Source organism: Mytilus edulis, chromosome 3 (assembly GCF_963676685.1).
Source record: "Mytilus edulis chromosome 3, xbMytEdul2.2, whole genome shotgun sequence".
Taxonomy (NCBI): domain Eukaryota; kingdom Metazoa; phylum Mollusca; class Bivalvia; order Mytilida; family Mytilidae; genus Mytilus; species Mytilus edulis.
This window is the reverse complement of record NC_092346.1, coordinates 32,807,457-32,824,290: the sequence shown is the minus strand read 5'-3', so window position 1 is coordinate 32,824,290 and position 16,834 is coordinate 32,807,457. Positions and strand designations below refer to the sequence as shown.

The window sequence follows — 16,834 nt, the reverse complement described above, 5'->3', positions numbered from 1 at the left end:
AACAGTCAAATCTGATTTGAACGCTATATCATTATTCACAAAACAGAAGGTGGGCAAAATCAATGAATTCCAAGACTGTATTGACCTTTCCGATGCCTCTGACTTTTTCAAAGAGGTCAAGAAGATGGAGAAATTCACTGAAACTCAAGAACCCCGAACCAGGCCTAGCTATACTTCTTCACCAAAATTTGTTCCAGGAAATTTGAACCAATCTCACATTGGATCACTACAAGATGATGGAAACTTGTCAGCAGAAATAAACATCTCCCTAGTCATCAATAATAAATACCAGACTGAACTTGATGCTATAGGATATGTAAATACATGTCTTGACCAGTCATTTTGGATAAGTTCAGGTGCTTATAAAGTGTTACAGAGAGTAAAACCTGAAGGAACCAACCTAAAGGTGATGTCTGAATTTAACATTGATGTGTTTGGAATGGCAGTTACTCCATCTAATCAACTCCTTCTGTGTGTTTTTGGGGAAACAAGGTTACAACAAATCAGCAGTACTGGTGAACTGACTGATTCTGTTTATGATATATCACCTTTACTTCCCAATGCTATCCATGTTGTTAGTGACAATAAACTGATTGTTGGAGCTTATAATGGTAAACTAAAAAAAAGTGCTGTGATTATTATGAACAAGAAAGGAGACAAGGAGACTGTGTATGATCATGATGAACATAATCAATCTTTATTTAATACTCCAAGGTATATAACCACTACATGTAATGGAAATATACATGTAGTGGATAGGATTTCAGATGATGCTAGAGGTAAAGTAGTGATCTTAGGACAAAGTGGACATATAATAAACCAGTATACAGGTCATCCAACCATCAATAAGAGTAAACCATTCAAACCAGTAGACATTGTGACAACACCAAGTGACAATGTTGTTGTGATGGATCTGGATACTGACATCTTACACTTCCTCAATGACAATGGTCATTTCATTTCATATTTCAATACAAATGACATAGGAATAGAACTTCCACATTCTCTTGCCTTCAACACAACTGGACAACTGTATATAGGAAGCACTAGGGCTGCAGGTAGTCAGACTAAGGAAGCAAAGCTATATCTAATAAACATTGAAGGATTCTAAAACTTTCAAACTTTAATGAAACAGAAATATGTGAAATAGTATAAGGCAAACAATATTAATGTCATATGCATATGACAACTGGACTTACAGCTTACGAGTGAACTTACCAGAACTGATTAGACCAATATCTTGTATAACAGTTATTTCCCTTTTTATTCAAAATGTTACTTTTCAAGCATACCATGGATCCCAACTAAAGCCAAAGATCATAATAAAAATTACCTTAATTGATAGTGAAATTATTTTAAGTTTGATATCTGACAAATATGTATAAAAGGGGGACATAGTGTATTGACAATAAGACAGCAGCTTAAAAAAAAAAAGAGATCTAAACAAGAGAAATACATGTATATGCATCAACAAACAGTCTTCAATGATAAGTGAATATACCAGAATTATTTAAAATTATTAACCCTATCAAAAAATAAAATCAATTGTTGAAATAATTGTCAATGGACGTCTCCGCCTTTACTAACATAAATTTTTGGTTGGTTGATCCGTTGGTGATTGATTTTTGTTGGTTGGTTGGTTTATCGTTACCCAGTTATCAAAGTTAGAAATGAAAGTGTATATTGATCAATTGATTGATGAGTTAATTATTCGTTAAGGAGGCTCGTGGTTATAAAAATTATTTTTCTTGTTTTCATTACAATTTTTTTTACGTTATTAGTTGTTACTTTATTAAACAGCAAAAATCATTCCAAAAAGTCAATTCGTTTTGACCCCAGATGACTTTCAAAATGTATATATTATCGAAAAAGCTCCAAATTATCTCCGTTAGGTGCAAAAATGCCACTTTTTTTGCATTAAAATTGAAATATCTTTTTTAACTCATCAGTGACCTATATTTTTTTATAATTTTATTAAATAAGCTGTACTTCAACTACTCTATTGTAAAATTTGGGTGATTTTTGTAATTACGGTCTTTTTTTATTTCGATATTATCTTTATTTCTCCTATTAGTTCAACAGAAAAAAAGTAATTTTACAAAAATGTATACTTCTCTTGAAGGCAGATTGTGAGATTAAATGAACAGTGAGCCCATGTTTTTATTCTATATTTCTATTAAGTATAAGATGAAGTTCATTTATAGAAAAATATAGGGAAATCCTATATAAGGAAAAAAATTGGTTTATACCCGCGAGCCCCCTTAAGCAGTCGCCACAGGTAGAAATGAAAGTTCATATTGATCAATTGATTGATTTTATTTGTGGAGGAAGCAGGAGAATCAACAGATATCCCTGAAAAATATGCCCAATTACTGGTTGCTTGATTGATTAATTGTTGGCGTTTAACACCACCTTCACACTTGGCTATATTATGTGATCAGTTTTATTGGTGAAAAAGCACAAACAGAGACCAACCAAAAATCTGTCAAATTACTGGTTGTTTGATTGATTGATTGTTGGAGTTTAACACAACTTTCACCTTTTGCTCTGTTTAGTGTTCATTTTATTGGTGGAGAAAATAGGAGTACCAATAGAGCCCCACCAACCTAACGACCAATTACTGGTTATTTAATTGATTGATTGTTGGTGTCTAACACCACTTTTCTGACAATTAGCTATACTACAGTGATTAGTTTTATTGGTAAAGAAAACACCAGTAACAACAGAGACCCACCAACCTAAAGCAGGCAAACTCCATTCTAGTCAATTGAAATCTGAGTCAAAAGCACCTTGCCAAATTGAGTTGAAACTCACAACCTCAATGTTGACTTGCTAGTGTAGATGAACTACTAAGACAACTCACTGAGACTGAAAACTAGCTATAAAAAATTGCAGGAGAAAAAAGTTAACTGACAAAGATTTACATTGATAATTGTAAACATTACATTCTAAACTTACTGTATAACAGAGTGATCGACAAGTGTGGGAGAATGAAAGTGTCTTACCAGTATATCATTCATTCATAATAACTAACATACTTAGAGTCTTCATATACTGTATAACTGATAGATATCAAACTAACATAAGAGAAAATGTCAGTTCATTTCTATAGGTTGCTAGATTTGATGTCAGGCTACACAATAACAAATATACAAAATATAATGGATCACATCCTGAATGTTTCTAAAAATTTGACAATCAAAAGAAAAATGAGTTTGTGATACATGAAATGATATTCATGGTCTCAAGTAGTTTATTTGGGCATGTTACATTGAACAACTGAGGCAACTGTAAAATGTAGGCATACGTGATCAGATTGAGATGTATTGTACTGGACAATTTCAAAAAGCTTTGCTTTGAAATGATCTGACACCCAGACTGAAGACTCCAAAAAATGAATATGAGACAGAGGCCCAGACTCCAATGGCAAAAATTCCAACAAAAATGAGCTGATGCACAGACTTGAGGCCAAAAACTTTAACCTGAAGTAGGACAAACTAACTAATGGACAGACAAACGGACAGACAAACAGACCCACAGATCAGAAAACATAATGCCCATATAAATCGGGGAATAATAAATGGGGCATAAAAATTGTTGTGTTTGGCATTTGACAGGAACAGTGCATTTCAAGGGTATCATATGTACATTCCATTTATATATTTTCCATATTCTGCTGAACTGATTTTACAAGTTAATAATAGGTTCATCTAAATACTTATTAGCAGTATAGTTGAGATTAACATGCAGCAATTCTAATCATATAGATCAGCATTTCCTGTGGCACATATGAAAATACTGAATCTGCTTCTTATCTACACTGGTAACAAGGATCTCTAAGGAGGTCTCCTTGTGGGGTCTAATCCCAGATCCTGCATATTGTTTAGTGAGATTTCTATATCCCACTTCTTGTTGCCATAAGAGCACATGTAATTACCCATGTCCCGCCTGTTTTCGTTTCCCGTTTTCACACTTATTCATTTGACTTTCATGTGTCACGCTTAAAAAAAATCAGCCAATCCCACATCACGCTTAGACCCAAATGAGTCCCATCTCTAACATTGTTCTGTTACAATTTATTTTCAACCAAAATTCTGACATTTATGAATTTTTCTCAAAAAATTGCTTAATTCTTTATTTCTCTCCTATCTTGATAATATGTAAATCATGTCTATAAAAATATTAACTTACATAAACTGTACATTTCCCTGCTTCCTGTATATATTTTATAGCTAAGTAGTGAATAAGATTTTTATGTCGTAATCGAATCAAGCTGTGTATTTCTTGTTCAATGCTTGTAATCTGGAATAAAGAAAGCAAGAAATTCAATATGTAAATAAGCCTAGTACTTTTTTTATATACAAATATACACTCTTAATACTGTGGATTCATTATCAATTGTGGATACCAATTTTGGTGAAAAAGGTGAACCACCAAATTAAATTTTCTACGAAGGATAAATTTTCTATAGGCTTGTATGGAGCCTTTTGCAAATTCACGAAATCAACTATCCACCAACATGTACGTTTTTCTTAATCTATGAAAATAGGTACCAAGGAAATTAAATGAATATACAGTAGGTTAAAAATAAATAGTTCTTTAATATTATTAAGATTTTATACAATAAACCACCGTTGGGGAAAGAACGCAAGATTGTCTACTAAGATGCAAGTATAAATTCTACAACAAGGTCTGAACAGCCAACTGAAAACTGTGTATGATATTAGAATTAGGTGTAACTGGCAGATCTATTATGGTTCTTGTTTATTATATTGTCAGCTGTTCTACCCTCAGCACAATTTAGAGCTTTAATTGTTGTATAGACATCTGCATAATTGAGGAAGATTGTAAACTGACCTCTAGATGGTTTTTAGTTATTTATGTCATTGGGTTGCTGTCTCATTTACACATACCCACATTTCTATTTTTCACATGTATAAATCTCATCCATACAAAATGAATAGCAACTACACAAGAAGATATGCAAACCGAAAATTTTATATTAAAAGGGAAATAACTCTAGCTTTTAAATGTATATTAGCCACAAGTGAGTCATGTATAATGTGTATGCTTATTTAACTGACAACACCCTATAGTACATGGTATGGTACCTGATATAAGGCTAAAACCTCAGTTAATTATAGCTGACATTGTCATTTTCCTAGTTTGAAAATACAGAGTAACCTGCCTAATCCGACACCTGAGTATTCCAGCATCCTGCTTTAACCCGACACATTTATCGTTGAAGAAAAAAAATCAGTATTGCGACACCCTGCTTAATCAGACATTTTTTTTGTTCCCCCAGTATGTTGGATAACACAGGTTAAACTGTATATATATATATATATATAAGATTTCTTTTGACATAACTTTAAATAAAACTGTCAGTGTGTGGACAGATGATTTTGAGGTTGGAAATTATAATGACATTGTTTGGTAAATCTTTTATGTTTTTTTGTATGCAAAATTTTCAAATTTTCACATTTTTTATGACGATTTCTCACTTTATGTATAGTCAGTGAATAATTGAAAAAGAAAAAAATTGACAAAACTTTTCATTGTGATAATCAGCGTCAGATTATCTAAATTGTAAGATTAAGGTATTTTTTTTTATTTGGATGATCATGAAAATAGCTGTTTGGGAAAAACTAAAACAAATGAAACTACTTATAGAATGTTTAAATTCTTATTTTTTTCTTTTTTTGGTCGCTGTCTCATTAACAACATTTACCAATTAATTTTTAAACTCATTTCATTTATTACCTGTTTTAAGTAAGTAGCACCCTCTTTGTCCTCATAATCAACTCTTTGAGTTCTCTTCTGTTTTATATGGCGCCATTTTAAAACCCATTCGGATATAGCTACTAATTCTCCACTGGCTGTATCTATCCCAGCATACACTGTACTACCATGGACACTATGACCTACAAACACATATATACTCTCTTAAAAGTAATTTGCATACTAACTCTAAGAGAGCCATATCAATCCAATCATTCACACAAAATAAATTAATATGGATGAATGGACATTAAACATCAAAAGACAATTATTAAATGCATATTCAGGACAAGAACATGTAATAGTAATATGAGTTTGAAACCTGTTCCCTACTAGACTGCTGCAATGCTAGTTAACAGGATAACAGTCCATAGGAAGAAGCCATCACACCTATATATAGTGGTGTAGTTTCAAAACAGTTTTTTCTTTTATTCATTACTGCCCTGTGCTTGGCAGGGAAACAGTGAAGCAAATTTTTGAGTATCCCGTTCACACTCCAAATTCTGCACACTGATAAACACACCCCTTTCCTGATACCTTTCAAAGCATAAATGTCCATTCAAACTTCTGAGAAAAAAAATGCTATATTTTCTCATGAAAATTTTAATAAAAATATTCTGTACATTTGTTTATGGAAAATTGTGCATTTATCAAAATCACACTTCTCAACAATAAGATGGACAAAGCCAATGTACTATTCTATTGAAGTTTGTAGAATAACTGTAAACTATAAACACAAAAATATTTCTCATATTATTACCTAAACATGTGCCTCTATGTATTGTTCTCTCTGATTTAGTGTTGAAGGCTATAACAACTATCCCTCCAGTATGGTCTTTACATTGGTGATCAGAATCATCGGTATCTCTCAATGGGGTACTGGTCCTCCTGAATATATCAAAATTGAAAATGTAAAATAAAATAATTTTGAGGCTCAAAAATTACTCACTTGGATACAAGCATGGTTACTGAAAAAGTGCAAGCAGGACATGTGGATCAATAATTAAGGATCAATAATTAACATTCTTGGATTTCTAGAGACCATTTCATATAAAATATCTGTTAAGGGCTATTTCATTAAAATGTTTGTGGGAGGGTAGGAAGGGACGTTTAATTATTGAATGTGGGTCATGGGTCTTTTTACAGTATGCTTCTTTTACTATTATGAAAAATTATCTATAAATATTTCTTGGTTGTAGGGATATTTTGAAAGTCCCTTTCGAACTTCCCACATACATTTTAAAGGAATAACCCTAATAATTTTCAGTACTCATTTATGTTTTTTTTTCATGTTCAAAGTCGGTGATCGAAAAGTTTTCACTTCCTCAAAGATTAAAAATAGTTTCAGATATCTTATCATGTGACACATCAGTCCATCTGTTTGTTATGTATTTTTTCATATATTAATTATCATTTTTAAAAGTTTAAAAGCAATCTGTACATAATCTCATAAAATAGTACAACAGAAAACTTTTCTAAAATTTAACAATTATCTCCCATTGTATATATGTGTAAATAAGATTGGTACTTTTTATTTACATGTATATGAAGCAAATTAAATGTGTAAGTGCAAATCTTGAGCAAATAGTTTCAGATAATGGCCTTACAAAATATGTGTACCTTCCATTGTTAATACTTATTAAATGGAAACAATGAGCATTTAATAAAATTACTTTTTATAGAGATTAGAAGATGTGGTATGAGTGCCATTGAGAAAACTCTCCATTCAAGTCAAAATTTATAAAACTAAACTATCATAGGTCAACGTACGGTCTTCAACACAGAGCCTTGGTTTACAATGAACAGCAGGCTAAAAAGGGCTCTAAAAATGACTAGTGTTAATCATTGAAATGTAAATCAACAGTCTAAACTATATCAACAAGAGTGCACACGCTAAAATGTCTCGCCTTCTATACTAATCATTGATATTATGTTGATAGTCCTACATTTTGTAAGTATAAAGCTAAGCTTTATTACAACTGTCACATAAACTTAACATTAACCAAGATAACTAAACAAAGACCAATGAACCTTGAAAAAGAGGTCCAGGTCAGATGAACCATGCTAGGCAGACAGGTACAGCTAACAATGCTTCTATACAACATATATAGTTGACACATTACTTATAGTTTAAGAAAAATAGACCAAAACACAAAAACTTAACACTGTGCAATGAACCGTGAAAATGAGGTCATGGTTAAATAAAACCTGCTCGACTGACATAAAGATCATAAAATATTTCCATACACCAAATATAGTTGACCTATGGCATATAGCATTAGATAAAAAGACCAAAACTCAAAAACTTAACTTTGACCACTGAACCATGAAAATGAGGTCAAGGTCACATGACATCTGCCCGCTAGACATGTACACTTAACAATCATTCCATACAACAAATATAGTAGACCTATTGCATATGGTATGAGAAAAAAAGACCAAAACACAAAAATTTAACTATAACCACTGAACCATGAAAATGAGGTCAAGGTCAGAAGACACCTGCCAGTTGGACATGTTCACCTTACAGTCCTTCCATACACCGAATATACTAGCCCTATTGCTTATAGTATCTGAAATATGGACTTGACCACCAAAACTTAACCTTGTTCACTGATCCATGAAATGAGGTCGAGGTCAAGTGAAAACTGTCTGACAGACACGAGGACCTTGCAAGGTACGCACATATCAAATATAGTTATCCTATTACTTATAATAAGAGAGAATTCAACATTACAAAAAATTTGAACTTTTTTTTCAAGTGGTCACTGAACCATGAAAATGAGGTCAAGGACATTGGACATGTGACTGACGGAAACTTCGTAACATGAAGCATCTATATACAAAGTATGAAGCATCCAGGTCTTCCACCTTCTAAAATATAAAGTTTTAAGAAGTGAGCTAACGCCGCCGCCGTAGCTGCTGCTGCCGCCGCCGGATCACTATCCCTATGGTCGAGCTTTCTGCAACAAAAGTTGCAGGCTCGACAAAAATTAGAAACAAGAACAAATTATGAACCACATCAACAAACTACAACCTCTGAACACCAGGTTCATGACTTACATCATCGTCATGTATGTGAAGCAGCTATATTTTCCTAGTCTAGTTGTCATAAATAGAAAAAATATGAATATTTTTAACAAATATATTTGAATCTGCATCCATGAAATGTGTTTGGTCTATAGCTACCAAATAAAAATTTAAGAAATGAAATATGATAATATAGGATCAAGTATGTGTATGTAGGTGTTATACCACCAAATCAAAGTATGTCACATCAGGTTGCATACGAAAAAGGGTTGAAAAAAAATATTACCTTAAATTTGACATTTCAGTAAAAAATTGCTGTGTTTCAAAGCACCAAATTTTTTTAATTGGTGTTTCTATAGAATATTTTGGAAACTTGAGGTTACATGGTTTATACTAAAGCTGGTACACAGGAAGAAAAAGGGTGCAAATTTTATTGATTAACTACCATGACTGCTTTTTTTAAAAGGACATAAAATAAAAACATAACAACCACATACCTTCTTCTCTTATCCTGGTTATATTTATTTTCATTACTTGGCAGTACAATTAATGGCGAGGGTGAATGAGACATTCTTGGTCTTCTAGGAGTACTTGGGGTACCAATTGGGGAACATGTTGGTACTTCAGTAATAGGAGTAGCTGGTACAGCTTTCTCTTGTTCTGTTGGTTTCTCATCAGATATCTAATTATAGAAATAAATAGATTAATATATAGATCATATCAAGAAGATCATGCTACGAAAAGATTTGTTTCAGTGCCATACTTTTTTTAATTTATGCAAATAAAATTGAGTAGCTATATTCATTAAAGATAATTATTTTCTGCAGTCAAGCATATTAAGTGTAAAACACAATAATGGTTAAATGGCTGTCAAACTATATATGTCCAACAGCAAGAATTTCAATCATATTAAATATAAAAAAAAATTCAGGTGAATATTATTTGTACTTTGATAACATTGGGACGGACAGATAAATTTATAAACCAGAAAACATAATATGGCCCCTGAAGTTCTATGATAGACATATGTATAAACATTTGAATTGTACCTGTTTTGTCTCCTTCATTTTCTTTGTTTCTTCTTTCAGAGCATGTTGTCTCTTCTGTATTTCATCCTCTAAAAGTTGTCTCTGAAACAGGCAAAGCACAAGATTATAAGTTAATGAATAAAATTCATGTGTGTGTCTGAAGTTAAATTCAAAGAAAAAATGAACATTGAATTTGGTGCATCAAACCTTTTTAACCCTGTCACATGCTTTATGCACCTGTCCCATGTCAGGAGCTTGTATTTTAGTGGTTGTTGTTAGTTTATGTCTGTAATATTTGTTTTTGTAAACTGTTTTCTTATAAATAAATTAGGCTGTTAACTTTCTCCATTGAATTTTTTCATCTCTAAGCTTTTTATAGCCAGCTGTACAGTATGATTTTCTAATTGTTGAAGGTCTTACAGTTGCCTATAATGGCTTACATCCACTTCATTTGAACTCTGTTTGATATTTATCTCATTGGCAATCATACCACATCTTCTTATTTTTATACAGTACCATTATTTCACTTTCAATAAATATATGACACATCATTAAGACATATGATTTATTTTAAAAATGTAGAGCCTTCAGTATTTTACAATAAACAAATGTTTTTAAAAAGTTGTTAACCCATATGATATATTAATTCATCTTTGTTTCTTAATCAAATTTGAAAATGCCATTTTATTGCTTTAACACTTCTAGAAATTTTTGTTCTCATGATAAACAGAAGATATTGGAAGATAAAAAAAAATAATTGTTATATTCACAATTCACAAATAAAAAAATATCAAAATTAAATTTTAGCAAATTGATACTTGCTAGTTGTTACCACCACCCCCCTCCCTAATTCAAAATCTTTTCTGCAATTATATCAGAAAATCTATGTAGTGAATTAGAAGAAGTAACAGATATAAAAGGCCTACCCTTAAATAAATCAATCCAACAATTATAAGATTTGCACAATGTTGCTATTGAAAAAATTCTTTGAATGTCATAATGAAATTCTCAGTTGTTGAAGAAATTGCAAAAATTAAAATGCTTTTAGGGATTTTAAATCTATGTTAATAAGTATCAATGAACATTGTATTTAATTAAAAAAAAATTGTATATATTAATTTCAGATCAGTGTATTATTTTATTATTGAACATTGTATTTAATTATACTATTCTAACATGAAATAAAAGAAAATAATACTTATCTATATGAAACCCTGTTCTTAATTTTATCTTATAGATACTAACAATTTCAGGGTACCTTACAGTTAAAGCTGTAGCGGTAAGTATTATTTACAGTTTTGATAATACTTATTAATTAGTTTATTTGGAACTCTTATCTAGGCTGTCAGTGGGGAAAAGATCTCACCAATGCAAATATTGTAGTTTTGTGCTAGAGTTATTTCCCTTGAATTTTATATACTTTATTTATCTAAATAAAGTAATAATAATAGTTGAAATTAAAAGATCACTCAAATGGTACATATACATGTACCATGCAGTTTTCTGTATAGATTTAAAAGCAAAATTAATAATAAAATCAACTATTATTTAAAGGGGCACTAGCTACGATATATATAAAAAAATAAAGTATGATTTTTTTTAGATCAATCATTAATCAAATTGGAATAATGAAATAATAATTTGCTTTTAGCAATCAATTTCCTTTAATTTTGTTGAAATAAACGATTAAACATATTTTTTGACTGATTCACTTGCAAGTGAAAACGTCATCATCATTCTAACCGGTATTCATGTGAACTTCAAGTTAACCCCTAGCTAGAGATTGACAACGCATGCATTGTACGTGTACTGGTTATTTAAAGAAAAAGAATGTCAACAATGAAAGTGAAACTACGGTAAATCATTTGATTACTAATTCGATGCACATAAAATCATTCTTATATGGTTAAAAACAATGAGAAACATCTATTTTTAATCTATAAAATAAAATCAAACAGACCTATAAAAATGCAATTGCACGTGTTGGTTTAATCTATTCGTATCTTTATTTTTGTTTACATCGCTTATATGGTCATCTGAGGTCAAATCGATAGTTAATTAGATGGCGTCTGGACTAAGATACACACGAAACGAACCTATATATTATCTACCCCATGCTCTGTAAACTGTTTATTTTATACTTTTGATAGTTTGGATAAATGTTTTACATTGTTATAAACCAAATATGAGAATTTGAGTCAAATTGGTTACAATGAATTTGACAGCTAGTGCCCCTTTAAGGGAAATATCGCTATTTCCATGATCCCATTGTGATATTTGATAACACTGTCTTTCCAGAATACTGGTATATTATTAATCTTTTATTTTTTTTATAAGAGGATAACTCCATGGTTTTGAACTACATGATATAAAGTCATAGTTCAAGGGTAAATCACTAATAAAATCAAACAAAAACATCAAATATCTCTGTTTCTTGTTTTCTTTTCAGAAAATCAAGTCTTTTCTGTTGTTCTCAATTTTGTTACCTAATTTTAAACAATTTGATATGAAGTAGAGAGATGTTATAATTTGTTGCAATTGGTCACATTATCTTTTTTTCAATTGCTAAATCATTTAATTTGATTTTATGTGTTTGAACCCAACTTTTAAGAACTGCTTTTGGGCTATTTCATCACAGCCAGTTTTTATTGGTAGAGGCAGCTGGAGTGCCCAGAAAAAAACATGACCTTTGATAGGAAAACTGACAATTCTAGTGCTAATTCATTTCAGTATAACTTTGTGGTTTTAAATAATATGGTTTAAGGTCAAAGGCAAATCACTGAAATAATCAAACAAAAACACTGAATACCTCTTTTTCTTCCTTTCTTTTCAGAAAATCAAGTCTTTTTTGTTGTTCTAATTTTAGTTTTTCCTGTTGTTTCAATTGGTTACTTAACATTTCTTCATAAAAAGATTTCTGTGGACCTTTGTAGTTATCACGAAGAAATGTCTGTACATGTTGAGCTAGTTCTAGAACCATAACCTGAAAAAGGTATAAAAAAGAAATGTCTGTACAATTTGAGCTAGTTCTAGAACCATAACCTGAAAAAGGTATAAAAAACAAATGTCTGTACATGTTGAGCTAGTTCTAGAACCATAACCTGAAAAAGGTATAAAAAACAAATGTCTGTACATGTTGAGCTAGTTCTAGAATTCGAACCATAACCTGAAATGGGTATAAAATAAGAAATGTCTGTACATAATGAGCTAGTTCTAGAACAATAACCTGAAAAAGAGTTAAAAACTAAATTCTGTACATTGATTGATTGTTGGTTGCTTTACGTCCAGTGGCAAATATTTCATGCATATTCAGGACGAGAACAAGTTCACAATAAATACATTAGGTAGGTTGTTGTAATAGAGGCCATATAGGATGATGGTCGGGGAAATTTGGACTGCCACTGGAAAATGAGGGTATATTGGATAGGGACAGAAATTTTGCCTTGCAACAGGCCACCTACGGACCCCTCAAAGAGTTGTTGCAACGGTTCTTAACGTGCAAGGAGCGTGGCACTCTCTTTACACGAGGCATCGGATTTAACGTCCCCTTTTGACGGACGTGACTGCGTACTTGATACATCCCGCACAGCCAAACGGACGCCCCACTTCAGCAAGCGTTTTACTGCCGGTCGGGAGAAGACCAAGTGACCATATTTCTATACCCCAGTCACCCTTGGAGTGTAAATTTTGTACATGCTGAGCTAGTTCTAGAACCATAACCTGAAATGGGTATAAAAAAAAGAAATGTCGGTACATAATGAGCTAGTTCTAGAACCATAACCTGAAAAAGGTATAAAAAAAGAAATTCTACACATGTTGAGCTAGTTCTAGAATTCGAACCATAACCTGAAATGGGTATAAAATAAGAAATGTCTGTACATAATGAGCTAGTTCTAGAACCATAACCTGAAAAAGGTATAAAAAAAGAAATTCTACACATGTTGAGCTAGTTCTAGAATTCGAACCATAACCTGAAATGGGTATAAAATAAGAAATGTCTGTACATAATGAGCTAGTTCTAGAACCATAACCCGAAAAAGAGTTAAAAACTAAATTCTGTACATTGATTGATTGATGGTTGCTTTACGTCCAGTGGCAAATATTTCATGCATATTCAGAAAAAGATTTAAAAAAAACAAATTCTGTACATGCTGAGCAAGTTCTAGAATCATAACCTGAAAAAGAGTTAAAAAATAAAATCTGTACATGATGAGCTAGTTCTAGAACCGTTACCTGAAACAGAGTTAAAAAATAAATTCTGTACATGAGCTAGTTCTAGAACCATAACCTGAAAAAGATTTAAAAATAAATTCTGTACATGATGAGCTAGATCTAGAACCCTAAGCTGAAAAAGATTTACAAAAACAAATTCTGTACATGCTGAGCTAGTTCTAAAACTATAACCTGAAAAAGAGTTAAAAACTAAATTCTGTACATGCTGAGCTAGTTCTAGAACCATAACCTGAAAATGAGTTGAAAACTAAATTCTGTACATGCTGAGCTAGTTCTAGAACCATAACCTGAAATGGGTATAAAATAAGAAATGTCTGTACATAATGAGCTAGTTCTAGAACCATAACCTGAAAAAGAGTTAAAAACTAAATTCTGTACATTATGAGCTAGTTCTAGAACCATAACATGAAAAAGAGTTAAAAAATAAATTCTGTACATAATGAGCTAGTTCTAGAACCCTAAGCTGAAAAAGATTTAAAAAAAACAAATTCTGTACATGCTGAGCAAGTTCTAGAATCATAACCTGAAAAAGAGTTAAAAAATAAATTCTGTACATGATGAGCTAGTTCTAGAACCATTACCTGAAAAAGAGTTAAAAAATAAATTCTGTACATGATGAGCTAGTTCTAGAACCATAACCTGAAAAAGATTTAAAAAATAAATTCTGTAAATGATGAGCTAGATCTAGAACCATAACCTGAAAAGATTTAAAAAATAAATTCTGTACATAATGAGCTAGTTCTAGAACCCTAAGCAGAAAAAGATTTAAAAAAAACAAATTCTGTACATGCTGAGCTAGTTCTAAAACTATAACCTGAAAAAGAGTTAAAAACTAAATTCTGTACATGCTGAGCTAGTTCTACAACCATAACCTGAAAATGAGTTGAAAACTTAATTCTGTACATGATGAGGTAGTTCTAGCACCATAACCTGAAAAAAGAATTAAAAAATAAATTCTGTACATTCTGAGCTAGTTCTAGAACCATAACCTGAAAAATAGTTAAAAAATAAATTCTGTACACGATGAGCTAGTTCTTGAACCATAACCTGAAAAAGAGTTAAAAACTAAATTCTGTACATGCTGAGCTAGTTCTAGATCCATAACCTGAAAAAGATATAAAAACTAAATGCTGTACATGATGAGCTAGTTCTAGAACCTTAACCTGAAAAAGAGTTAAAAACTAAATTCTGTACATGATGAGCTAGTTCTAGAACCATAACCTGAAAAAGAGTTAAAAATTAAATTCTGTACATGCTGAGCTAGTTCTAGAACCATAACCTGAAAAAAGAGTTAAAAACTAAATTCTGTACATTTAAATTAGAATCTAAGCAAATTAATCATAATGTCAACATTTTCCAAACCTGGAAAACACTAATTTATGAAGCTTTGTATCTGGATCATGATTTATAAAGATTTAGATTTTGGTACAATATTTAGTCTGTATCTAAATAAAAAATATTCAGATGAGAAAAAGATAAAAGTTGAAGTGAACATACAGAGTTATCCCTCTTTGTACTGGTTCTCTCCTCTTCTACATTTGTATAGTTGTTATTATTTTTTTTATCAGAATGTAGGTATTGTTAAATGTAGATTGCTTGTGATGTTTGTTTGAGTATTGTATAAACGAAAGAATATTCTACCTCTTCAGTTAATAAAATTTCAAATAATAGTACCTTGTACAGTCACATGACCAGACTATGGTACAAAATGTAAGTTATTTTACGTTGCACATAAGTTACCTCTCCAACCATTGATTTGGCTTTTTCTATTAGTTCTGTATTCAGCACAGCAATTTGTTCATTAGACAGTCCTTTGGCATTTTCTAGACTAATTTCTGGTACCCTTTAACAAGAAATGTTGTAAACAGTATTATATCTCCCTTGTATACACATGTAATATAACAACCTGTATCACATTAAACACATACTTTACAAATCTTTAAGAGTGTAAAAACTGTCACGTGTGTAGAGCTAAAGATTTGTCTTATCTGCTGTTAGCCTTTAACATCTAATCATATCAGTTATATTTGTAAGTGAATGGTCATGTATGTGTTGAAGAGGTTGTGTCTGCTAAAGACCACACAATGCCTCTTTATGTTATGTTTAATACCTTTGTTGGGCTGCATTCCTACAGACTCACATCATACCTGTACATTTGTTTTTAATTTTTGTGATTTTGAATACTGACCACTCTCTAGACAAATTGGTTTACTTGTTTTATTGCATTGTTGTCTAAATGATGGTACGGTCACATCTGTAGCTGTATCATGACAGGAAACTGCAATTTACAATTTAGATAAATGTAGATGGGTGTGAAATATTATGTTGTGTAACATCAAATGTATGAAAGTCTCATACAAATGACTCACTCTATTTTGAAAGAGTCTTCCCCTTGGATCATTTGTATCATATACATGCATGTTTTAATTAATAGTCCTAATACATGTTCATGTATATATTTATCTGTATCATTTTGTTTTTTAAACTTACAAATCAGGATATTTATTTGGACATTTAATAACCATATGGATCATGCTATCACTGTCAGTCGTCCCTGCTACACTTTCAGACTGCTGCTGTTTCAGTATCAAACATATATGCAAAGGTCTCTCAACCTAAAATACAGAACAACATATAAATATATTTATTCAATACTGGACAACAAAAGGGAACTTTCTGTTACAGTACATTGATTTGGTTAAAATTTACTCTTTTTGTGATGATTCACTCTGAAATACCCCTTCTTATATTCCTTACGTCAT

The 16,834-nt window shown here is 31.5% G+C and overlaps 1 protein-coding gene across 1 annotated transcript; it reads right to left on the bottom strand.

Moving 5' to 3' along the window:
• Window positions 1-9,824: 9,824 nt before the first annotated feature.
• On the bottom strand, window positions 9,825-16,473 carry LOC139518151 (eIF-2-alpha kinase GCN2-like). Its single transcript, XM_071309844.1, has 4 exons — window positions 16,442-16,473; window positions 15,813-15,915; window positions 12,649-12,822; window positions 9,825-9,941 (listed from the first exon to the last, which is right to left on the bottom strand). Exons 1-4 carry the CDS (start codon window positions 16,471-16,473, stop codon window positions 9,825-9,827), a joined length of 426 nt encoding a protein of 141 aa, XP_071165945.1.
• Window positions 16,474-16,834: the final 361 nt, after the last annotated feature.